This window comes from Vanellus vanellus (genome assembly GCF_965231255.1).
Source record: "Vanellus vanellus genome assembly, chromosome: 6".
Lineage (NCBI taxonomy): Eukaryota > Metazoa > Chordata > Aves > Charadriiformes > Charadriidae > Vanellus > Vanellus vanellus.
Genome location: NC_138911.1, coordinates 18,436,291 through 18,463,276, shown reverse-complemented (window position 1 = coordinate 18,463,276; position 26,986 = coordinate 18,436,291). Strand labels below are relative to the sequence as shown.

General features: G+C 39.7%; 1 protein-coding gene across 2 annotated transcripts in view; it reads right to left on the bottom strand.

Moving 5' to 3' along the window:
* Positions 1 to 26,986, bottom strand: part of MOB2 (MOB kinase activator 2) — a 119,512-nt gene that overhangs the window by 38,848 nt on the left and 53,678 nt on the right. The window contains exon 1 of one of the 2 annotated variants that reach the window (XM_082485985.1): positions 22,747 to 22,822. The exons of the other annotated variant lie outside the window; for it this stretch is intronic. Within the exon in view, the coding sequence (XP_082342111.1) occupies positions 22,747 to 22,784 (38 nt within the window). The 5' untranslated portion in view covers positions 22,785 to 22,822. Of the gene's footprint in view, positions 1 to 22,746; positions 22,823 to 26,986 lie in introns of those variants that run through there. 2 annotated transcript variants of the gene reach the window in all.

Here is a 26,986-nt window from a genome sequence, read left to right as displayed (position 1 = left end):
ATACAGGTTTCCCTCCTTCTTGGTGCTAAGAATGGCTTCATTTCAGTACAGCAAATTATTTTATCTGATAATGTCATGTTTAGATGACAGTATAAGGGGAAAAAACAATTCATGAATTAAATGTGAAATTCATTCTAGGAGATTTTTCTCCAGGCCTGCATTACAAAATATAACACACACATCTTACATTATGTAAGATTAAACAGGGGAAACTATTCATTGTAATTCCTGGCACTTACAGAATAATTCCTTAGCTACTACTTCTAAAGAGCAGGACCACAAAATCCAGAAGTCACAAAATTAACTTGGTTCACACCCAGACCAGTGCACGTTTGCATTCCACATACAACTCAAAACACACATGGCTGCATCCCAGCTAATTTGATTTCTTTATACCTCCCAGGCCCAGCACAGATCAGAGTGACAGGAGGCCAGTAACAGCTTCTGCCATGCAAATGATGCTATGAAGTGCCTAACTTAAAACCTGAAATAGTTCAAATTTATGAAACAGATGAAAAAAAAAAAAAAATTCCCACAGTCGTTTCAGCCTCTCAAAGCTGTGTAAATACTGTTTGGATTGCGGCAGCTCAGCCCAGAGGAGGGGCCACTTCACAGCTCTGCAGTAAAACCTGTTCGGTCAGTGTGCATGTGAAGGCCCGCACTGGAGATGGACACAGGGCTACAGAAAGGCACTAAACAAGTACTTTGTCACAGGGACTCACCTCTACAGAGGTTACACGGCTGCATTTCAAACAAAAACATCAAGATCTCACCTTTGAGCAAATCTAACATACCGCTAATTAAGCATTTCAAGCCATTTGAAAACACTAACAGTTCTTTTTCAGTATGTTAAAGGAGAGATTTCTAAATTTACTGAAAAAAACCAAACAACCTCGAAATTTTATAGGACAATTCTTGACACTTGCTTATAGTCAGGATGTTACACACAAGAACCCATAATACACTCACAGCAGTACTGTCTTGGGGGGCTTTGCTGCACTTGCCAGTCTTGCCTGTGCGAGAGCTCGGCTGCACGTGGGACATACACTTATGTAGGCACAGCCACGAAAAAACTGCATAGCCAAAGTAACCTGCTTGTGATTTTCCTAAATCCTGTTAGAAAAATATAGCCATTTTTCATGTTTCGATTTTCTGATAAAGAAAATGGCTTAAGTGCATTCACTTACCCGTTTGATTTGACTCTCACACTTCAATGGTGGAAAACTTCAAGCATCTTACGAAACCCAACATGACCATATGATCTTGAGATCAACCCTCTCCCACCAGTTCTGGACAGATTTGGACAAAAAGTGGCAGGATAATACAATTTACAGTTAAGACTACCATACACTTTTTTTCAGGCACTGCACTAAGATATGCTGAAAGCACACTGGTCTATTCAATAAGGAACTGGTGGATTAAAAAAGCTTGTATACATAGGATTGTTGGTTTTGTATCACATTCATTGTTTCTAAAAAACATTTATTCAAAAGCAAATTAAGTTAGCCACTGAGTGAAATCATGCTAGTAGGCAAGAAAAGAACCAAAACACAACACCTCAAATAATACACAAAAGAGTAACCTTTTTTGAAAAATATCACTTCATACAAAAATAATATAAAATCACTTTATACAAAAATGCACAACTACTTGAATTATCTCAAACCACCAGAAATTTCCTTTTTGGGCTCAGAATATTTGAGAGCAATTTTTTAAAAAGCCCTTCCCTGGCAGCATACAGAGGTCATGAGAAGGTTTACTTATGACAGAACTTCCAAATTATAGTTAGGTTATTGCTTTACAGGACAAATATTTTTTTTACTGTGACATGCTCACACTGCTGTAAACCCTGAAGAGGCCATCATAGATTACATCTTGAGTGAGAAACACCATAAAATAAAAGTCTATGAACCTAAATCTCATCCGATCAAGCTAAAAGAAAATGTCGAATGCACAACGGAAGAGCCCTGAGTTTAAGTCAATCTTGGAGGAAAAAAAAGACATGAGTTTAAAAACAGCACCATTAACCACAGACCTGTCTTTGAGCCACACTGCTGTGTATAAAGCTTTTGTGATGCCATCTGGCTCAAAATCTCCATTCTGCCTAAAATTTGTTCTATGGCTAGATTTACACCTTTTCCCCCATAGTCCATTACAACTCTTGTATGGATGTTTACTTACTAGGAAACAAAGAAAAGCACTGGCTGACAGAAGAGCTTTGCCGTTCTGGTTAGACAAGATTGCCATTTGTCATGTTTTAGCAATGCAGTAAGAAAATTAGCCTTGCCTGCTCTCAAGCACAAAAAAAGTCACACTTAAGGTACTGGACAGAAACTGAGAAGACACTACTGTGTCTACCAAGACTATTCTGCATGAACTTTGCTAAGTAAGTCTCTACCCAAATTCCACAGCGAAAAAAAAAGAAAGTACTATAATTTACATTTTGCATGCCTGGTTTTGCATAGTTTTCCTAAACTCCTTGATTCCAGGACTTTGTCCATATCAGCATATAGTGAGACTAGGCTCAATGGGTGATAATGTCAAACTATCATAATTCTTACTTAGCTACTGAGAAATACCATCACCATGAACAGAGTAAAGACAGCTTTCAAATGCTTGATGAAAATTGCTTCATGACTAAGAAAAGGCCCTGAAGTTGCAGTGTTACTGCGAGGATGCACAGGCAGGCGACTGCCAGAGGAGAGACAAATACGATGTGGTAACAGAAGAAGAAGGGGAAGGACAACTCCAGACTTCTCAAAAGTCCAACTCTGCTACCACTTCCTCTGAGGTGTAAGTGAAATTAAGTCCCTCTCTAAAGCAAGATAAATACATATTGCATTTTATGTATCAGATTTTATCTAAAATCAGTGATACGTACCACCTGAAGAATTTTAGCATTTTTGTAGGCTTCTTATTATGGAAGTGAAATGAGCTACTTCTGCACTTTGAAGGTACATTATATGCATCAAGCAAATGTGCTCCAATACACAGTACATGAACCTTTCTCTTTTGACGTTCTGCTCTAAAAAAGATTTGAAACCAGGGAAAATACATTGTGTTCCACTATGCAAATAGCAACTTCCCTGTATAATTATAGTACATTTTGCTGAGAATTGCATCATGACTAGGATACTACCAAGAGGACAAACATTTAACCACTATTCTTAGTTTGTTAGAAAATTTTTCCCACATTACATAAACACGTACACACCCACACATGGGCAGCACCACCAATCTTCTCATTGTTTTTCCTTTCGTAAAGGAACAGTTATTTTTCATTTCAGTAGCTTTATTTTTGTTAGTGTTACGAAACAGATATTAACTTTTCCCCTTCGGCTTTCTTCACTATAATTCTCTCCTTGTCTTTACCGCGGTTGCCTTAACTTTCTGTAAGACAAGACTGTAAAACAGGGATAAAATATTTGGCATGCTGATTCCAAAATATTCACTTCTAAACGTGCATTTAACAGAAAAGGGAATTGTCAAGGAGTTTCTTCTGATTTTTCATAAAATGGATAGTTGCACATCTGACAAAAGAAGAAATAGGATGTATTTCTAGTTAACACATATTAACCAGAAGTACCAGGAATAAAACATAGCAGATTATTGAAATTATAATCTAAACTTTACAAGCTCTTCCATAGGTTGGCCAGAAGTATGAACCATGCAAAATTCTTCTGAACAGATGCAGCCTTATATCCTTTTACTTGTACACATGAAGAGTCAGCCAGCTCAGGGTAACCACGCTTGAGCAAGTCACATTAAAAAAAGATACAGAACAGCTAAGGCAACCAATAAACACTCAAAAGCTGACTTTGGTATGTCGATTTGCGCTCTGTGTCCAAGTTTCTGATTATACTTCAGAATTCAGTTTTTCATTTCTTTGGCTGAAGGATGGTAAAATACAGAATATAGATCCTGCTCCCAGTTGCTCTCCTACACGCTCAGTGCAAAATCTAAAAGATCGTATGAATGCTGTCAAGGATCCAGTTGCAGCCTTCCCAATCCAACCAGGCTGTTAGATATGCATATAAAAATGATGAGCTTCAAAAGAATTTATGTGTGTTTAAGTGCTACATTAAACTGGAAATTAAAAGGTTGGATCTTAACCTCTTTGAGAACCAGGATCAATATGATGCAGCTTCCTCAGAGAGCCAGGGAGGAGAGGGGATGAGGGCATGGTATTTGAGCTCTACAGAGTAGAAGACAAAATTTTCTTCCCAATACATGCTCTACATTTATACAATGAACACATGGCCAACAAAATGCAAATTCTGAAAAGAATCTTTTTATCACAAAAAAGTATGGTTATTGCTTTTAATGAGACAACACTCAAAACACGTTGCTGTTTCTGAAAGCAATAAAATATTTTATTCCACAAATTATGCTTCCCTTTGTTTGCATATGCAAGCGTTCATGCATATTTGGAACCTGACCACAGCTGTAAGTGCTAGCACTACTGCTTGTATGCCTGATCACTAGCAATTCTTGTACGAAGTATCTTTCTGCTTGCCTTTCCCTGTTTATACAGGGAAACCGGTAAAAATCCACCTAATAAATCTGTATTTATACAGAAACCGGTAAAAATCCACCTAATTGAAGTCAATATCCATATCCATCATAATCTGGGTGCAAGCCAAAACACAGAATAGACACAGAGATCATACCACTGAGAAGTGAGGCCCTGCTATCAATCAGCTGAGCAGTGACAGACACCCATTGCCCTGTAATCCCACGCCTCTCAACAGCCCTCGGCACTGCAGCCCATCAAGTCCTTCTGCTCTGCCTAATAGAGGAGGGCAGTCCAGGGCAGGGGGGAGCGCTACACAAAGACTGTTTACTTCCGAAAGCAAAAGAAAAGAGACGAGAAACTATGCTTCACTGCCTGAGGATTCTGCAAGTCCTTCAGGAAACAAGCCTCCTCAGATAAAACTTTACCTTTTAAACAGCCAGTTGGAGCAGGAATCAATCGGCATGGATTCAGCTGTTAGAAACATGCAGGCAATGTACAGCTCCTCTTATCTTTCGCCTCATATGACTATTGCTTTGTCTCCACCGATAATGGTTTGTCGGGGGACAGTAGTTTTAAAGACAAGACAAAATATGCAATAATTATCACAGCTTAAAATTTACATAGAGACAAGATCTGCCAGGTAGGTACAATCAGCATTGCACACCCCTTCCTGGGGTTGACTTCACCTGTTTTAACCACGTAGATAAACTAAAGAGTCCCGTCCCTGCTATGATTTTCATAGCTTACATGTATTAATTATTCCACAATGAAAACGGTGCTTTTTTGATCCGAGAAGATATTTTGCCTACACAAATACAGCATGCTAGCAAAGAGCGGCTGCTACTGTAGACAGCATTTCCTATGAAACCTGTGCTTTGCGCACGCATTTTAGAAGTCACCCCTCACCCATGGCTCTTAGCTGTCCAAGTAAAACAAGCTATACTGGTAAAGAACATATTTTGCCTATAACTACATTTGACTTTCTTCCAGTGCAGGTGTACTCTCAAAAACCTTCTTCATGCCCCAATCAACAACGCCAGAAGACATTTGGAGCAGAGACAAAACATACGTGGGTAACGCCCAACTCTTCCACCAGGTGATTCACACATTTCCTCCAGTGGCACGCTAGGCTCGTACACCACAGTACCTACCCAACACTTCCCTGAAAAGCCTGATTTACTGGGATTGCACAAATCAAAGACGCTGCACGTGCAGGGGACGATGCAGCCACCTACCTCCTGCTCGGTAGCCCACAGAAGACAGAAGCCAAGGAAGGGCGGCTGCCCCTGTCCGGAGTTCCTTTCCAGGGGCCCTCGGGGAAGCAGGGGCAATTAGGTGCAGGCCACAGAACGAGCTACCAGAGCCGAGATGCTCAGGTACGCTATATGCCTGCACACCACAGTAACCAGAGAGGTAGGCTCTGGGGTCAGAACCAGCCTTCAGGTCTTGTCTGCCTTCCATCTAAGTTACCCCTGTAGTGAACCCAAAGCTTAACTAGCCTAAAGCACACCTTCCAGAAAGGCATCTGTTTTTAACTTCTGTATCTGACAAGAAAGAAAAATCAGTTATTTTGCTCAGTAATTTGTTTCAATGGCTGATCACATCCATTGTTAAAATGCATGTCCTTTGAATACCTGAAACCTCCTAGATTTAACATCCATTTATGTTTCCAATTATGGTTGTTATCCTTTCTCTGTTAGATTACAGCTTTCTTCTTCCCCTCTTTTTTTAACATAATTAGCTAGATATTATATTCACCTCTTGACCTTCTGAGAAACTAAAAAAAGAGCCACCCTCCTTATGTCTCATTATTAAAAATCTTTTTTCCAATCTTTAAATACCACAGGTCTTTTCTGCCTTTCTAATTCAGAAGGGATCCAAGTGCTTACTCGAGACAATGTAAGTACAACTGATCAAAAGATCTGGAGCTGTTCTTAAAATCTTAACACAGATGAACAAGCAGGCAGAACTTTATCTGGCTCTTCAATCCCCAACAAATTAAAGGACCATTTTTCATTTAATAATGTTGCAAATTTAAAATGCTTAAGTTTCTAACTTTTAGAAATTCAGAGAATATTTGCTTCCTAAGACAACAGAAAGAATGCTACTACTCATTATCTGAGCAAGGAAAGAAAAACTTACAAAATGATCAATTTATTTACATTCTCCAGACAGAAAAGCTATAAATATAATATAGCCCTTGTTTTATTAATATTTAATCAGCTTAGTAACAACTAGGATCATTTTATCCCACATAGGTTGCGCTTCCTTTGATTAAAAACCTCAAGGGGAAAAAAAAAAAACCAAACAAAAACCAGCTTGTTTTTCTTGTAATCCATTTTCTTCGCTTTCTCATTCACAACCACGGGGGTGGGGGGAAGCCACAGCATGATCATTCAAAATTAGGTTGTAAGAAACAAATGGAGAGCACACGGCAAAAACGTTATGTCCTTCCACATAAAATTAGCTCCTTATCACTGCGTTGCTTCCACTGTAATCCTTGAATACCCTTGAGCAAAGAGCAGGATTGATCCAAGTCAAATTGTCTGGCCCAAGAGACTGTGCAGAAAGGAGCGGGGAAGATGATACAGCCTAAAACCTGAATGAGTATGTCTTATCATCTGCTAATATGACCATTAGTGTGGAAAGCCGCTCAGTTCCACTCTGCTGCCTGCTGTCTCCAACGCCTTCCTCATTCTCCCCCCGCTTCTACTCAGAAAGAGCAAATGCCTCCTCCCATACTTCACAAGGATCATATTCCAAGAGCAGCAATGAAAGACCCCAAAACAAGTCATGCCCCCCAACTCCTTCAATACTGTCCTTTGTCTCACTTTAACAATGCTACTTTTAATGTACAGAACTCAGAGAAAATACATCCATCAGTACCTGAACACACTGAAAAACATTACCCACCGTCACCCTCTCCAGAAACACACTCCATATACTTCAAGGATTGTTGGGTTGCCTGACGGATGAGAAACCCAAGGCTTAACAGATTGCCATTATGCAAGTCAGAACTCGCAGACCTTTTCCAGCTTCAACATGTTACACCTCTACTAAAAGCGAAAGCTGCAATTTACCCTCTTTGGGGCTTCATTTACCACTTCATTTCTAATTCCAGGTAATCAACTTCCAACAAAAGATGAAAGCCCAGTGCTCTCTCACCATGCAACAAAGGAAGCCAGATTGTCCTCCTGCACTGTACACATCTGCTTTTGTACCACGACTTCTATTAGCAGATTGTTGCTTAAGAAAAACAGGCTGGCAATGAGAAACAGATCAGCAGCTTGATGTTTGCTCTACTTGTGTAACCTTTCACAAACAGCCTTGCATTTCCATGAAGGCAATAAATGTCTGCTCTATGCAAATACAGATATTAGATAATCCAAAAGCTGCAATGTTGTTCAAAAATTGGCTGAATGGATACCAAGAAACCAAACTAGATTTACATTCAGATGCTCTAAAACTTCTAAGTGGTTTTGTGTTTTTTTTTTTTTTAATTTCTACAAACCCATTTACAGTAAACTAATATTTAAATAAGTGCTTATGCAGGCAACAAATAAAGGTCATCAATCCCTCTCTTAACAGTGTTCTTTAGTAGTCTACCAACACAAAACGCTGCTAGGATCTTCTGAAACCCTCTGAGGGCATCTTTTGGTGACACAGCTAAGCCACTCTGTCCGCTAGCTTCTTCAGAGCGCATTATTCCCATTCATTCCTCCCTGCCCAAACCAACCGGAAACTGCATTTTCATAGCATTCATTTTCTCCTAGTTTAACCCTGTGATGCAGCTCACCATGGAGCAATTTCACAGTCACTGTACATACAAGAGAAACAGCAGAAACTCAGCTAGGGATAGGAAGTCTTTTCAGGGGAGGTTTGCCACGATAGTGGCTCAGCTGTATTGTTGAAGGGCATGCTTATGCTAATAGCTTCACACATGCACTTGCGAAGAACAATGCCCAATATATGTAACTTCATCGGTTCCCATAAATGAGAGCGATAAGACTGTATACAGAGAAAAATTACACTTGTTCCATTGTTCCACGCTGCCAGGACGTGGTGTTAAATATCACCAGAGGAGTAAGTCAGAAGCACTCCAGAACACAGGAAAACACTTGGAGAAACAGGGGACTCGGACTTGAGACTGGAGAGGGGCAATCCAAGTGAAGTTGTTCAGCGCACACTCACGTGTCAGAAAACAGCTCAAGGACTAGTCATAGATTACCAGAAGACTATTAATAATCTCTTCCCAGTCTTACAACTTTCTGACCACTCTTTGAAGGCTCACTCTAAGCGATAACAATAATGCTCGGGCTGTATTTTCTTTATGTCTGAATCTTGAAGCGTGTATGAAGCTTGAAGTACGTATTTTGGGCAGATAGGGAATTACTGTCCTAAGGATGAGATGAAGCATGCTATCCAAGAAACATTTTGTTTATAAATATTTTTTTAAATCCTCTGAGATGGATCTGTTTTGAAATTGCATTGCTGTATTCCAATTTGTACTTACAGAGGAAGAGACAAACTGCAATTATTTTTCAAGAACAAGACAATGAAAATATTTAACCTGTATTGCAATATAGTTTGTAACACAGAAACTGCCTCATCATTATCTTACTTACTCATGCTATAGAGCAGATTTATTACTACAAACTATCCTGCACATACAGAAGTGGAAATTCACACTTATTTCCTATTGACAGTGTCATGGCAGTGAAGTTGAAAACTTCTTAATCTATCTAGATTTTCAATGCATGTAAAAATATCAAAAGCTCAATTTACTTATTCAGTCCACTATATTTCTATGAAACAGTACAAAACTCTCCCTCCCACCACACGTCCTTCAGAACCACTATAGTCAGAGTGTGAGCTAAAAGACAAAGCAAAAGCAGCAAACTTACACACAACATAACTCCTTTCCAGAGCATAACAGAGAAAAGGGAACGGATAATTCCACAAGCACTTTCTGAAAAAAAAAAAAAAAAAACAAAAAACAAAAAACACCAAACCCAAACCTTGCTTTTAGTTCTTGAACCAATTTTAGGAGAGCTGTTATTTACTCATAGGCCTCTTTAATACACAGTGACGCACTACTACTCGTCCTGTATCTGAGCACTGCGATTCCACTATTGATCACAATGTGCATTATTGACTACAAACTTCTCCCACAGAGAGCAGAAGTATGGTGGGTTTTTTTACCTTAAAAGAAGAGAAAAAAGAGGAGACATGAACTCTAACTTGTTTGAAGCCGCCTCTATGAAAGTAAAATTTATTTTTGTAATCTGTACCAGTGGAGTTGACTTTAAAACACAGCTGTCCCAGCTGGTACTATTTTAAATCAGGATGCACATATATGAATAATGTTCAAAATTTCAGGTGGGAAAAGGCTGGAGCTATTCTTGTTCACATAATATAGGATAGCATTGGAATAGCTGTCAAAATCTAAATGAATAGACTTGGTCTTGGAGAAACAGAGCTGCCACACCTAGGGTGATATCCCTTTAAGTGAAAAGAAAAAGAAAATTCACTCTGTTCCTAGCCTGTATGTCTTTACTGTTGTTACAAATTGATTAGCATCGCACTTGGAAATTGCTACAATTACTTCGTAAGTGGCTGAAGCACGAGTTCCCTCCCTGCTACTGCATCCTCTGCTCCTTGCAAAACTCACTCTTCAAAGCTTAATAATTTGTGACAAAAACTATTCCATAAAACTCAAAACAAGGCATTTGGGGAAGAAATCCTGCAAGGAAAAGGGGAAGATACTGACAATTGTTCTATGATTCAATGATTGCTTCAAAGCGACGTAATAAAAACTACACGTTCAGCTCTTTTTATCACTTTTCGGCCAGTTTCTCTCTCTCGTAAAACTTTGAGGGTAAATCCTGATAAGACAGACTGCAGACGCAACATGCCATTTTGCCAAGGGTCCAACTAAGGAACTCGCTGTAGTCTTCAGCTGTTTGCACCCTCACGTTTAGGCTGGCAGCGGGTATGTAGTCACTGCCTGTGTCTTTTGTTTTTCAGAACAAGGAGAAAACACACTTTTCCCCTCCCTTGTCTGGGAAACAGGAAATAGATTCTTATAAAGACTCTGCCACATACAGACTGGGCAGGAAAAAGGTGGAGTTTGGCAACATTAAGATTTGTTCTTCAAATGCAAACCAGTAATTATTCTAAGGTAAGCGACAGGATGGCTGGGCTTAGTAATGTTTACTCACCCTGGTGCTGCTGTTTTCAAATGTATTCATATTTCAATGCAGACTTCTCCACGAGTGTAAAACCAGTTATTTTTACCCAAGTTTTCACGTGGTTAGACCCTTGCACAGACTTTATTTACCTTTATGTAAAGGCAATAAATGCAAAGAAATACACCTTTTTAAATAACAGTACAAGTTAATTAGTTCTTAAGCTCCTTATAAAGTGGCTAGACATTTTTATCCCTATATCATAAATGAGGTTACACTGTTTCAAGTGCAGAACCTAGTTCCCCAGAAAGTTCTACACCTCCACTTTAGAAACCATAAACTAGTCGCAATGTTGTCTTTAGCTCAGGGGAAAAAAACCATTCATTAGGACGGAAAAGTACATGGGTATTCTTCAAATGTCAGTCACTTGATAACCGTAACTTGAATGTCTGGAAGGACCGATCTTGTTGTTCGTATATATTCCAGGTAGTAAGAACAAAAAAATTAGCATGAACACAAAGAAGGCTCTCCACTGAAAAAAATCCTGAGATGCTGGTTTGAAGCTACCAGTGTATGAGCCACACAAAAAAAATCCTAAAATAACTTACTACATCCAAAAGTTAAGTATCTATCTGAGCATTCTTTTTCACTAGCCAGAGTCCGAGTGCTTCTGTGACCACCTATGAAAAGTTGAACTGTGGGAGCAGCTGCGGATGATACAGAAGATGCTGAAGGAATAGAATCATGGTTGGCTACCCTCAGTGGGTACCAAGCAATACATATAGTTTGCCTTTTGTTTTTATATGGGATGTCCTAGCCTATTTCTAAAATTTTGCATGAGATTACTCTTTGCAACTCTTTGCTCTAAATTCATTCCAGGCTTAGAGCTTTTTAAAAGCTTTCCATTGCACAGGAATAGCACAATTTGGTAGAAAACATTAATGTGCTCAGTATCCATCTCTTTCAGAGTTTATGTTGCCTATATTAAGAAAAGCTCTAATGCTCATGGAGTGCTATTAATCAGCAGCTCTCAAAATGGTTTAAATAATATTTTTCTTTCCTGTATCATGTGCCTCCAACATAAACTGGTATCGTATGCCTATATCACATATTCCTCCATCATAGCATACATACCACGACTTCCAGCTCATGCCAGTGCAGTTCATGCACATACCCTGACACATCCCTGTCAGTTCCCCTCCCTTCCCCGTATGCCAAACCCCCCAGCTCTCTATCGGTTCCAGGAGTCTCCAAGCATAAAAAGACAACCCAACTAGTTTTCCAGCTTGTTGGCCAGAGACAATAGGTTCTTCCTGCCTTGCTCTTTGCCATAGCTGCCTACCTTTTCTTCTCCGTCTCCCGAGCCTTGCATCCACTTGCGAGGACAGCGGCAAGGAACACACCACAAGGTTGGCTCCCACGCTAGAAAAGGGGACCGGTCAGGAATTCGGGGCAGGCAAGCTCTGCAAGAAATCAACCACTCCCAGCACAGACAACCTCCTGCAGCATTATGGTGCAGGGTCCTGTGCATAACAGCTCTTACTGCACTGCTCCAACACTCCCAGCTTCCAGTTCACCTCGGAAAGGCATCAGCATTGGTTTCAGAGTTCAAGGCATTCCCCAGACGGCATTTCATACTCTGTGGCTTGGAAATGGCTACAGAAAATTATTAAAAGATAATTTTCTGATCACAAAACCTTCTCTAAAACAAGAATCAACCCCTATGCAAATCTGCCCAGTCCCTTCTATGTCGGAAAACAGGAGGGAAAACAAACCAAGGGAAATGCACAGTATTACAGACCTAGAAAAATAACATTTTGAAAACAGCATTTTTTGTTTAAACCCTACTCTGGAACATAAAAAGAAAAGTCCCTCACAGCACGAATGGTCAGTACAACCAGCACAAATAAAAAGAGAAATGCTCCTTTGGCAATGTGGTTGATTTTATGTAAAATCTAAGTTGCACAGTAAATGCTTGGGTAACTCCAGAGACCCCCAATATCACCTGGTGTTGCTCAAGCTAAGACGCAGCATAGAGCTCCAACCCGACTCCTCAAAAGTGATCTTTCCCCGCTTGATTGCATCACACACCAAGTTCAGTATGTTATCCACCTTCACAGAAAGCATCTAACATCCAAACTGCTTACTATTAGCGCATTAAACTGAGAGTCACTCTCTCTCAAAAAGCCATAGTCCAACCACTGAGATATCAAACTGTTTTAGTGAAAAGATGGAATGAACCTGCAAATAATCTGGAGTTTTTTCAGTTCCTGAATAGCTACCTTAATTTGTGCTTGCTGAGGTCAGACCGAACAGTCTTTTAGAGCTGAAAAGCAAAAGATTTCTTAATAATCTTAAGTGCAGTGAGAGTCCTGCGTGTATTACAAAACACAGCATAAACCCCCAGAAAAATATTTAAATATGCAGTCAATGTAGTTCCCTTCAGTTTTCTATGAGCCATCACTCATTACAAAAATCCCCTAACAAGCTCCATGAAATCAAATTATAATGAAAAAATGATTAAATTCCCCTCAGAAAACTGCCACGTTACTGTATCAAGAATATACTCTTAATTAAAACTGACTGGGAAAGCAAAGACTTGTCTTCAAAAAGAATAGGTTCAACACCTTTGAGTAATGTAGCTGCATGACTGCCATAAAATAAAGCTCCCAAGCCAATAAAACCTGACATGCACATAAAGTCAGCGTGGTGCTGCCAGCTACCTAACATTCAGCATTAGGATCTTTCCTGCCAATGCACGATGCTTTGTCGTCTTTAGCATCCATCGGCATTGCTGCTGTTCTCTCCCACATAGAATTAGTTAAAGAACTTACATTTTCTTTTAGCTGAGCTAGCAGCTGCAAGCAAAGTGCTGGTTCATCCTGCATCATTGGCAGAACAGAGCTTTTGGAATGGACGATTTAAAAAAAAAAAAAATCATTAACAGGTTTTGCTTCAATTTTCCTTCTTAGCTTTAGAGCAGACCATAATCAAGAGTCCCCTCAATACAGATATGGATGAAAGAAACCTCAATTTACAGCATCATTATTGTAGGTATGATTTGACAGCGGGTAAGGGAAGCAGAAAAGCTTCTATTCTATTTTAATGGAAAGCTTGAATCCACTGAAAAAGCCTTTAAAATAGCTACATTTAATATATTTTTTTCATCATGCTTTCAAAGCAATATCCCATTAAAAAGCTCTAGTCCTCAGAGCATCTTAGGTGTACGAAGCAGAAATAAACTGTCCATTGCATATCAGTGTTCTGAATCTGCAATTCACGTTTACTGGTGTAAAAGTTTAGAGCTAATTTACTGCCCCTAATTATTATTAATGAGATATAAATTGGGATGTAAATAGTTCTGGTGTACAACAGATAAATTATATGGCTACTTTTAGTGGGAAGTTCTTACCCTGCATGTATAAGCCCTGACCACACTACATACTCCACAAAGCAGTTTACTTGGTGGGAGGGAGGTGGCATAGAAGGTGCCAAAAAAAAAAAAAAAAAAAAGTTGAGTGTCTGAAGTGTTTTGTTGTTCCCTGTTCTGGGCCCATGTTGTTAATGGAACATCATCACTGTAATACTCAAATCCTAATATGAGCATTTATCACCACCTGAGATTCTGTATAAGAGCATGGACGACAGTTTCCTTGAATTTGCGTCACAACATTGTTTTATATTAAGAGGTGAGACATTTCCAGTAAGTAAAATATACACTATAGGGGGAAGGGAGGTGGGAGGCAGGGAAAGAGAGAAGAATACACACACACACACACACACACACACACACACACACACACACACACAAGACCTGCAACAGCACATTCTGGAGTTCTGAATTAAATCTTCTGGTAGAGACTAATAAAATATTTGTGAGTTACTGATAAGCTATTGGTATGAACATGTATTCCTATATGTTATTCTTTGATTTAAGTATTTCCAAAGGGTAGAAGATTAGCTGATCAGGCCAGTTTTAAGAGTACACATTAAAATGAGCGTCTTTCTATGTCACAGCCTGAGATTTTTGTTTCTTAACCACCTTTTCACATAAAAACAACAAAGATTTTTCAGACTAAAATATCATCTGGCATAAGGTACTAGAGTTTCAGAATTACATTACAAGATTATTCTACACTATATGCTCCACTGATCTGAATAACTGGCTGATCAAGAGGTTACCCCCAAAAAACATTTTGTATTTAAATACTTATTTTCTTTAAGTCATCTGTGGCATTCACCATGAAGAAGGCCCAGTTCCAAATCCATATTTGGTAACAGCTCTATTAATATAACAACAATGACTCACAGTACAAGTTCTAATGAAATCTTCTATTTAGAAGCATTATGTTTATAATATTATCCCCATATAAGGCTTACCGTTTAAATCTTTACGCATACACTGTTAGTGAATATAAAAAAGCTTAAACTACTTTTGCCTGCTCACACATGCAAAAAAATCCCAAAGGAAACACATGTGAGATCATAAATCTTGTGTTGTGGGACAAATGCTACCAGAACAGCCAGGCTGAATATAGAGAACAGTTACAAAAATAATACCCACAGTCTCCATAAAAGAAACACCATTCCTGAAGGTGATTATTAGCTCAAAAGATTCAGAATTACAATTCTAGAAGTGGTTCAGTATTTTGCACCGTATTTCCGTCTCCCTCTACTTGGCAAACATACTGTCACCTTCTCATCTCAGGTGGACAGTAGCAGGACTGCCCAGGATACAAAAATAATGCCAAAACGTGGTGGAATTGCTGCAAATGGTAAATTCTTGTCACCAGACGGTGACAGTGAGACTACCGTCAGCCCTACTGCTTGCTTTGAAGACCCTTGTGGTTCATCGTCACTCTCCTTCTCCAGCTTTTGACAGCTCAATACCCTTCTCTACAGTTTCTACAGCAGAGCCAACAGAGTAAGGTAAGAGGGGTCCTTCTCAAGCAGAGCACTGGGAAGAGCTCAGCAACCAGAACCCGCACTAACTCACCCCCAAGGCACAGAGCAGGCAGCAGCGGTCAGAAACAGCTTAGCAGCCCTTCCTGGCTCCACTGCTTGCAGTGCGCAGGGAAAAAGGCGCTAGACTGAAATCCTGTCCTGATCATTTGGCTATGTCACCAAGCAGTAATGTGACAGAAACATGGGATGCAGGGAAGTGGAGTGGGAGACTCGGGGGAAAGTATTTTATAAAGGGAACTTCTGCTGTTTGTGAGTGAGAATATTTGCCACATTTTGCTTGCCCCTAGGCTGTTCTCCCTCTATGCCCACCCAGCAGTCAGAGCATCTTCAGATCTCAGTCTACGTCCAAACAAACGACTGAAACATCATCCCTGCATACACTGCAGTAACCCTTCTCCAAAAAAAACCCACAACAACAAAAAAAAAACAACCAAAAAACAAAGTAAGGGGCATTTTAATGACACATAAGAAGCCACCTCACTTTGCAACTGAAGCATACTGAATGAAAGTCACTGTATCACTGACAGCTTCAGAACATGGAAGAGCAAACCTGTAACTAGATTACAAATGAGCACAAAGGGCTACAGCTGACCAAGAAAGTACTAAGATCACCTCAAGTCAGGCAGAATTCAGTCAGCAGTACTCACACATTGCATCTTGACTTACGTTTTTTGACACTATAAAGCATTCTAAAGAAGACTCTCCAAAAAATGGATTCCAAATCCAACAAAAACTGAAGTGGATAATCTTCATTTTGGGCCTTAATCTGATAAATTTGTGCTGTGCTTTCCAAGGATAACAGTCTGTATTGCTACCCTTAGACTTTCCCTATTTTTTATGATAGAAACTGTGGTAATTTGGGAGGACTGTGAAGCAGTTCAAACAGCTGCTTCTCCTCAGATAAGATATTTGGGTGTTCATACTACTTCTGTCTGCCAGATGAGCTATTTCAACAAGCTTTCATGAGCTGTTTATCACATCCTTTAATGCTATTTTGCAGGCAGTTGCAACGATACTTAATAAAAAAGATTTCTAAAGCAGACTTATGCTCTTTCCAATTTCTACTTTTTTGGGCAAAACAAACACAAGATACTACTTTTTCTCCTCAGCTTGCTTTGCGTCAGTACAAGACGGAAGAACACAAGAAAAATAAATTCTTTTTCAACTTCAGTGCTTGGCTTAAAATCAAGACTCATTAGTTTAAAGTAGTGGCTTGGAGCAGAGGAAACAGATCTTGGGGCCAACAATATTTTTTTCGGAGTCAGTTGAGCATCCATTAATCATCAAGATAATCCTAAGTATTTTGTCCCTGTCCAACTTGAATTTGTTTCAAGGCATCGTTTACTTCTGACTTTGATTATATATAATCACCTTCATGTACACATAGTCCTGAGATGAATGCAGCAAAAAAGCATCTTCGAGCACAGCAGAACTCAAAGAGCATTTGCAGAAGGGCCCAGGGCAGCACCGGGCAGGAGAAGGGAGATGTCAAATGATTTGGGTTCTCAGTGGAAACGCCAACATACAGGTCAAACACAAGCTTTTCAAGAAGGTTGAGCAAGTGCTCTTCAATAGCACAGGCACTGATGGAGATGCTAGCTGCAAACACCGCATTTTCAAAGTTTTCACCCCTGCCAGATTTCTGAATGCACTATCCAGTCACATTCCTTTGGCACTTAGAAAACATGCCACACAGCAGTTACTCAGCAGTGCAGTCATCTACAGTAATGATGAGAAGATAAAAGCTATTTAATTAACACTTAAGCATTTTACTTTGTGCTACAACACCAAGCTCAGTGGTGCAGTTGACACACCTGAGGGACAGGATGCCATCCAGAGGGACCTGGCCAAGCTCAAAAAGTGGGCACATGTGAACCTCATGAGGTTCAACAAGGCCAAGCGTAGGATCCTGCACCTGGGTCAGGGTGATGCCCAGTATCAAGACAGGCTGGGGGATGAAGGGATGGAGAGCAGCTCTGCTGAGAAGGACTTGTGGGTACTGGTGGGTGAAAAGCTAGACATGACATGGCAATGTGTGCTTGCAGCCCAGAAAGCCAACCACATCCTGGGCTGCATCAAAAGAAGTGTGGCCAGCAGGTTGAGGGAGTTGATTCTGCACCTCCAATCTGCTCTGGTGAGATCCCACTTGGAGTGCTGCATCCAGCTCTGGCTTTCTCAGTACAAGATAGACATGGACCTGCTGGAACAGATCCAGAGGAGGGCCACAAAAATGATCAGAATGCTGAAACACCTCTGCTGTGAGGACAGGCTGAGAAAGTTGGGGGTTTTAAGCCTGGAGAAGAGAAGGCTCCAGGGAGACCTTACTGCGGCCTTTCAGTATTTAAAGGGAGGTTATAAGAAAGATGGGGACAGACTTTTAAGCAGGGCCTGTTGCGACAGGACAAGGGGTAATGGTTTTAAGCTAAAAGAGGGCAGATTTAGACTAGATAGAAGGAAGACATTTTTTACGCTGAGGGTGGTGAAACACTGGACCAGGTTGCCCAGAGAGGTGGTGGATGTCCCATCCCTGGAAACATTGAAGGTCAAGGTTGGATGGGGCTCTGAGCAACCTGCTGTAGTTGAAGGTGTCCCTGCTTATTGCAGGGGGTTGGACTAGGTGACCTTTAAAGGCCCTTCCAACTGAACTGCACATGCTGTTCAGTTTCCATTACCGTGAGTTTAGGATGGCTGCTATGCAGGGTTACAGACATTATTGCTTAGTTTTAACAATATTCTTCAGACAGTTGTCAAGCTTCTAAACCTTCGCTGATTTAGAAAATATTGCAGACCAAGTGTATGCTGCACAGGCTTGTCAAAATTGCCATGCCAAGCAGAAGAGAGCTATGAAGTATCATGTGGCTCACTGACCAGCATCATCAAGAAATCCCAATCTGGGTGCAATTTTAGCTAGTAGACTGTTTATCAATATATCCTATGATATTTGAAGCAAGGTCAGCAAGTTGTCAGCTGTCCAAAGGAGCTCTTCACTTCTACAATTGCATGATCTACTTAACACTGCAGCAAAGCTTTCCTACAGCGGGCATGGCCATTGTGAAGGTAAACCAGCGTGGGCACGGTTCTGTCTGCACCACGACAAAGGTTATAGGAATGTGCAGGCCCATACATTATGATTCAAAAAGGTACAGGAAGCTTAGATCACACCACCAAAGCTCAAGCTGCATATTTATATCGGGTAGGTTGAGGTCATATCTTGCAAAATGCATGCTTGGATTTACACCCTTCCTTAAACTTAAGTCATTAGGAGAAAAAGAGGAAATAGATGTGTAATAAACAATACTTGTTATTTGACACCTTACCAGTGTGCAAAGACTTATACTGACTATCAGTAATTCCAAATGCTAAAGAAACAAACACAAAAATAGCATTTTCAAAGAGAAAAAATGATGCTGAAACAATTACAGTGCCAGTGAATTTTTCACTGTCAATAAACACAGCACCAAGCAAATAAAGAAATATCTCCCAAGTTAAGATGACCTTCAAAAGAGATTGTTTATAAAAAGGAACTTTGCAATGCAAAGATATATAATCAGCACACTGCAGATCTGCACATAACAGCACAGCTGACTTAACAACATTGTCAAAGAGATGGTGGCAGCTAAAATTTCTACCTAAGTCTCAGCAAGATAAGGTAGGTCTCCTAACTCAGTGTCCTCTGATGAATCTCAGATCCTTCTGTCTCCACAAACATGTACAACCATTATCTGCTTCAAAAAGCAAGAGCAAACATGCCCATGTCCAGTGAGACCTGCTCAAAGAATACCTGCGAATCACTGTTTCTAAGTGAAACTCTAGATTTTACATGTGTTTCAGTTTGTATGTATGCAATTCTTACAGCAGTATCATCTGAGATACAATGGAACAGAAGAAAGGCTAGGCAGGGGGAGCTTTTGGTGGCATTAGGTTTGAAAACATTTTCAAGTATCTTAGCTCCCCTTGCAGTCTTCCTCCTCTATGAGTTTACAAGTGCAATCAGAGCCTGACCAAATCATATCCAAAGACAAAACTAATTATTGCAATGACTTTTGCTACCGATTCCTTGTTTACAAGCAAAATTAAAAACAAGAATCAAGATTTGCCTGAAAATGGGATCAAATATCTGCGGTTTTGGGGAGTACCTTACAGTGTCAAAGACAGAAATATTAAAAGGAAAAGTGAGCATCTTTATGCAAAAGATGTAAGGGTCTTCACATAAACCCTGTATTCTAGAGACTGGACTTCTCCAATCACCCTTTTTGGTTGCCCCATCCAAGATATCAGCATCACCGAAAACAAAAACACTATCTAGAGCTTGATACACCAATCTTCGAGAACTTTATGAGTCAGGTGTGGTTTATTTACTTTTTAAGAACACCTGGATACAGCATGTAAGGAGAACAACAAGTTGTGCTTTCATTTTAAAAGTTGAGGGTTTAAACAGAGTTCTTGTTCTCCCTCACAAATGCTATTACACCCTTTAATGTGAACTTCCTGCAAATTCAATAGCTTCAGTTTACAAAGTAAGATTCAATACAGTAGAAGTTGCTAAACAAAGTGACTTTTGATGTAAAGAACTCCCTCCTATTGGTCTTGATGCACGACTTCTATGTTTTAACATTATTAAACATTTAACATAACACCACTGTGTCTGGTTCAGAGCATACTTGGGAAGTTTATTGCCATATTCTGCAGTTACATTTCTGAACACACTGATTATTTTGAGGTACTCACATTTGGCTGTACAAACCACCTGCTTTTTTTTTTTTTTTTTTTTTTTTAAATAGGAGAAGGTAGGTTTTCATGCCCTACACTGTAAAAGGTAATCCCACAGTAACTATGTCCTAGACATGTGCAGGTATCTGCTCCAGCAGTGCTTGTATTTGCCCTACAACATTCCACCCCAATGAGCTCCCCTCTCCTGAAGTGACCTGCGCAACAGGGCGCCGCTCCACCTGACAAGCGGAACACACTGTCCTAAACAAAAACCCCTAAAGATCAAAACAAGCCTTTCTGCTGACATGCCAAAAGTTTAGGTTAAACAGGAAAACATACTTGAAGCTCTTTTTCCATTACCTTGCATTATTAAACTATCTAGGCAAGAGATAAACATAAAAGGAATTTCTTTAATTAGATAAATTCACTCCTCAGCATCTGTTGTTTAATAGAGCAAAGCACATCAGCAAGTTGGAATCAGATAATATTGGAGTCTCCCACAAACTCACAGTTGAACCTCCTTTTTCATTCAAGTCTTTGGGTGCCACTGGTTTTACTCACTGTAATACAACACTTAGAGTTAAATGCTTGCCATAAAATGTAATGCCAGGTATGCACTGGGCCACAACAAGTGAAATTCCTTAAAATGATTATGCAGCATCTTGCAAGTTAGAACAAGGCAGAACAGATGCACAGGGTGATCTTGCACAACTTATTTCCCTGAAGTTCTACACCATGCATTCATTTTTAATAAACCTCAAATGAATTAAACATTGTGCTTCCCGTAACTAACATCTAAAAAATTCCTTTAACATAAGCAATATCCATTACATTTTGCATTTCAGCATCATTTCTTAATTCACTCTCTAAATTAAGATAATCTCTCAAAGGGTCAAAAACCTCTGCCAAAAAAACAAGTTGATGCTAATATATTCTTAACCTCTATCTACTACAAACTCAATCCCATTGAGTGACAAACTGGTCTTACAGATTAAAACCAAATACTGTAAGATAGTAACTTTCAATTACGTTTGATTTTGTATGCCGTCAAATAATGGAATTTTTATTTACAGTTATTAAAAAACATTAAGGACAAGCCAGGAAGACGTTAGCATCCATCTACTTTGCCATTAAAAAAGAGCCCAATCCAAATCCAATTTAATTTTTTTTTTTTTTTTCAAAATCAGATTTAAACATATATTGGCAAAGACAGGGATCCTTCTAAGTGGCACTGTGCAAGCAACTGGAGGCAAAAACAGTCCAGACCAGCTGAACGACCCTGCCAAAAGTATTTCCTATCTGATCTGCTTGCACTGCTATATGCCTCTCTTGTGCAGAGATTGCCAATTAAGTGTGCAATGGACCATGAGTTTAAAGCAACTAGGCAGTTTTGGTCTAGTCTGCACACTTGTACTCTGAAATATACCTGGGCTTTTCAGGAATGCAGCACTAAGCCAAGTGCACCAGGAAGCACTTATCACAATGCTTACTCAGGACAGAAGGTTAAAAGCGGCAGCAGAGTAAAATGACACTACCAACACTAACAACTTTCTTCATCCGTCAAGTCACCTGCCAGGTACTAATAAACAGTTAACACAACACTGTGGAAATACAAGTCCTCTTCAGTTCAGGTATGCTGTGCTGAGATATAAAACTTACATTGTACAAAGACATAGAAGAATCTGTTTTAGTGAAATCAGGTGTAATTATAAAAAAAAACATTTTCACCTGAAAATTCTCCATTTTCAATTACTACAAAAATATTCCTTAAAGAAGTTAGTTTATCTAGTTACTTATTTTCTCTACAGTAATGATACATTCTCTGTTACTGATTTAACAGCAGAGAGAAAAAAAAATTAAATCCACAAAACTAGTAAAATAACTCAGAGTAGTTTTAAGCACGTGAAACTATTTAAACTAATTTTTTAGACTGACTAAATTTAAAGTCATTTGTATTCCCTATCAGGAAGCATCACATTTAAGGAGTTTAGCTCTTGTTCGTATCAAAAGCATGGGGTGTTTGTTGGCAAATGCTTAAAATAATTACCACACACATCTCTTTAGGAATTGCACAGTTCCTAATGCTTTGGTGGTTTTACTGAGCAGATCCACTTCATCTTAAACACAGAGACAACTCTAACCTGCCCCCACCGAATGCATTCGCTTTAAAAGCAAATCTAACAAAATGCAGAAGCAAGCAAGCTAAATAAGCTGCATAATTCACATGCTGCGTTCCGCTGCTCTTTTTGAGACAAAAGACTTGGTCATTATTTCATGTACCCCGTCACTAGAAAGAAAAACAAAGGCTTCCGTTTTCAAGCAGTTTTAATGATGAAGATTCAAAAGAGTAAGCAGGCACTTTCTTACCCATTCAGCGTGTATGAACCATTCCTCTTGAGTCTCATACTTGCAGATAAGAATCTTAGGAAAAAATCCAGAATGAGGCGGTTCGTCCTCTGCTAGAGCAGAATACAGGCACCTGTTTGGTGGTTGCGCTTTTTGTTCACCAGGGGATCTCTTTCCTGTTTCTCTGAGTCATCAGTGAGGAACAATGCGAAACCGCCACCAGAGCCACTTAGCAGGAAGCCCAGAGGAAACTGCCTGCAGCCAAACAAGAGTCTGGAGGTGTAAAACCTCCCCAACACACCTCCGACAGTATCCTGGAGCCCACCAAGGAAAAGTAGCAAAAATTCACGGAGAAGGGTTTTTTTTTATAAAATACCTTAACTGCTCCCTGCCTGTGCAAGAATAAATCTTGCACAAAGCTGTATTTTATTGGTGAGCTGCTCTTCTTCCAATTAGTCTGAAAGCAGCTTCAGATCTATTCCCTCCTCTCACAAACCCTGCTGTGACTATCGCTCAAGTATTCAGTAGTACCTTCAGAGCACAAGGCAACTAAACAAGAAGCCCTAAATAACACACACTGAGATTTTTTGTGTGTGTTTTTTCTCCCCCCGAAAAACAAGTTGGAAACTACACAAACGAAAAGGGACACACAATTAGCAGTTAAAAAGTTTATTTTCCTTTTAGAAAACTAAAAACGGGCAGATCTAAAGTCACGCTCAAATGCTATGGAGAAAAATATCCTCTAGCAGTCCAGTCCTGGGCAGGCTGCCCTGCATAAATCACACAACGGCACTGTCTCTGAGGCGGCTGTTTCCCTTTCCTTTCTGTTCACCCTACCATTCCCTGGTAGCTGTGAACTAAACAGCTGCACGGCTTAATGGCTGGACCAGAGGGGTGAATCTACTGCACAAAGCAAAAATTACTCCAGATAACTGTTGATCATTTACTGACTGCGAGCAAATCGACACTGACTCAAGTAATAAATCACAGGAAAAACACTTTTAACAATGAATGTTGAAATGACTGTCACTTGTGGCCTCAGTGAAACTACTCCAGAATGGGAAAACTGCACACTAGCCAAAGATTAAATATTCTGTACCTAAACAGAAGGAAACAACGGGCAGGGTCCCACAGAACTCTGGCCTGAGTACTTCATTCTGTATTTTAATGGCCCAAATGTCTAAAGACAGTATGTTTGTGAAGCTGAATTTTCATCTTGATCCCGTCTTTGCATTGTTCTTTCAGATTTGTCATCTGAAAATTTAACAGTTATAAGAAAACAGCCTAAAAATAGGAGAATTGCTTAATTTCTTTATAGGTACTTGAGTTTATACAATTAGGTGTAATCCAGTATACCCGTACAGGGATTGATTAGATCGCAAATATTGAGAGAAAAAAGGGTTACAATGAATTACAGGCTGAAATCAACGATGTCGTACTGTTGACAAAAGGCAATGAGACTGAGCTGTACAAATATGCTGCGTCTGCAAGATAGAAAGTAATTCTCAGCATCTATCAGGCCTCATCTGGAATACTGTGCCCAACCCTTGGCACCCTAGTTGAAGACAGATGTAGAATTAGCTGGAGCCCAGGGAGCACCAAGAATATTATCTGTCTCACAGATGAGAAAACTGAGGGAGGAAAACAACATAACACCTTCCAAGAATGTACAACACTGCTGTAAAGAGAAAGGAAACAAAATGTTCTTCCTGCTCTATCCATCACAAAGGGACTTGAATTAAGCAAGAAATAAACGTGGTTAGTATCAGAATTTTTTTTTTGTTTGAGGTTTTGTTGTTGTTGGTTGTTTTGTTGGCTTTTTTGTTTGTGTGTTTTATAAGTACAGGAACAGATCACGGCGTCTCCATGATTGCAGGCCTTTGAGATGATCCTGCTCCAGAGCTGGGGACTGACTAGGTGACCTTTACAGGTCTCTTTCATCCCTAGCTTTCTATGATTTCCTTCCATTACTAGCTGGAAGAAAGAATGAAAATTTTGCTGCGTTACCAGCTGAGGCAAACTAGCTCAAACCAAGCCAGACTACAGCATGCTTTAGATTTTTTTCACTCAAGTTATACTGGTCAGGAGTGCAAATAGGTCCAATACATTACCACCACAGTGGTAGCAGCACTCTGCTTTTATCATACTTATCATGGGAAAGCATTACACTTCATGTTCTACTCAACCATCAACTCTGCCAAGATCCTGCCTACATGCTGACTAGTAGCAAGGCCTGATTCTTCCAGTTGCTATGGTCAGGACCTGCTGTGCCTCAGGAGAGGAGTGAGTGAAGATTCCCTATGACCACAGAAGAGCTATAAGTTAGTTCCCTGCAGGCAGCTACGTACCAGCACTGGATAACGCAGAGACACGTTCTTGGAAGCTTATCAAAGAAAACTAGAATGATTTATTTGATTAATAATTTAGAGAAGAAAAAATAGTTACAGCTAATAAATCAAAAATTTTACGTAAAGATCATTTCTAAACACGCTGCAAACCCAGAATCAAACGAAAACTTGAATTTGTTTCTTCTTGGAAGCAAAGATTTCTAGGGAAAAGTTTCTGGAGAGGTGGTCTTAAATCCAGGCTCCGAGTAAATCTGTTATGTCTTCAGTTTTAATTGAAATAAATCACACCCCACTGAAAAGATGCGTTTGACAGTATAATTAAAGCCTACACGACACTGGGGGTTTTGGGGTATCTACTAATTTGATTTGGAAGTGCATCAGCAATATAGAACACAGGAGCTATCATGAGGCCGTGTCTGATGACTGTTACTTAACAGCAATTGAGTACTATTGTAAACTGGAGAATCACAATTTTTGTGATTTAAAAAAGCAGACCTCCCCATAGCTTTTATTTAAACTCCTTTCTGGATGCAAAACGTAAGCGATGTACCCACAGATTTTGAGCATTTTGGTTTTATTGGTTACCTAATTTCTTACAAATAAATTTCAGCACTCTGTAAGCAGCTGCCGTTTTTTCCAAACTCCTGCTGAAAGACATCAATGCTTTTTTCTTTTCCACTTCCCCATGCTCTTTCAGGGATTACAGCAGCACAAGGGTATGTGTTCTTTAACATCTCCATCTGAAAGCTATTATAGGAAACCAGCAACTAAATATAAGCTGTCCAATCGGAGCCAGAGACAGCCACATTGATGCTGGGATCCTAAAATGCTATCATGGACAAAAGAACTTACCACAGAAACACAGTGAAAGCCTACTTGCCAACACAACTGCTTCAGAAACAATGAATTCCTGCTTCAGAGAGGCCTTCTGGAGAGATGTGTTTGGTTAAAGATTAAAAAAAAAAACCCTTATTTCTAATCAACATGAAAATAAAGATGAGAAACTTGCTGCAGTAGGCAACTCTGCAGTGAGGCAATATGCTATACACATTATCTCCTACAGTATTTTCAATTAGCTGCACCTAAAGAAATCCTCTTCTCTCTCCCTACACGTACGCATTCCATAGAGCATACAAAAGCTGAATCATCATTACTGTGGTAAAAACACATGGGAGGAGGGAAAACATCTTTATGTCTCCTTAAGATCCCTTCTGACAAATAAAGCATTCTTACAGCCCACTTCTCTTTTATTCCTTTCCCCAAGCAGAACCCATAAACTTTAGCCTGGATTATTTGTTCCCAAGCTAAACATTCATCCAACTAGTGCTCTGCTTCTGAGGGGAATTTCAACAGGACCATTTGGCCCAGTTATTCTGGATGTTAGGCTCACAGTACAGTTTTCCAGATAACAGAAATTAGTATGGATGATTTACCATTTTCAACCATCTTCCAGCCACGTCGTGCTTTGAAAACAGCATTAAAAGATCTCTGTGTCAATCACTATTAAAAAAAAAAAAAAAAAAAGAATTCTCCATTTAATAGGGAAATGTACATACTAAGTAAAAAGCTGGGTACAGAAGAGAATAGCTAGTCCTCTACTACTTGGAAAGACTTAGAGTACACTCAGAGCTTAATTATTCAGCCAGGGGGAGTTTTGCATATGAATGAAACATCTTTTTACATCTAAAAAGAAACGCTCACTGGCAACCTCAGTTCTCCACAGCTGGTCAGGAAAGAGTGGAGACAGTGTACCCATATGTAGCCTGTTTTCCAGAGCCATGGCTTTTTCACAAGTGTTGAAATTACTTCTACTGCACTTAAGTGTTATTTTATACATGTATCCTTGACCCATTTCCTCCAATGTTTTTGAAAAATCTATTTGAATTTGTCACACAACTGAAGAGAACAATTTA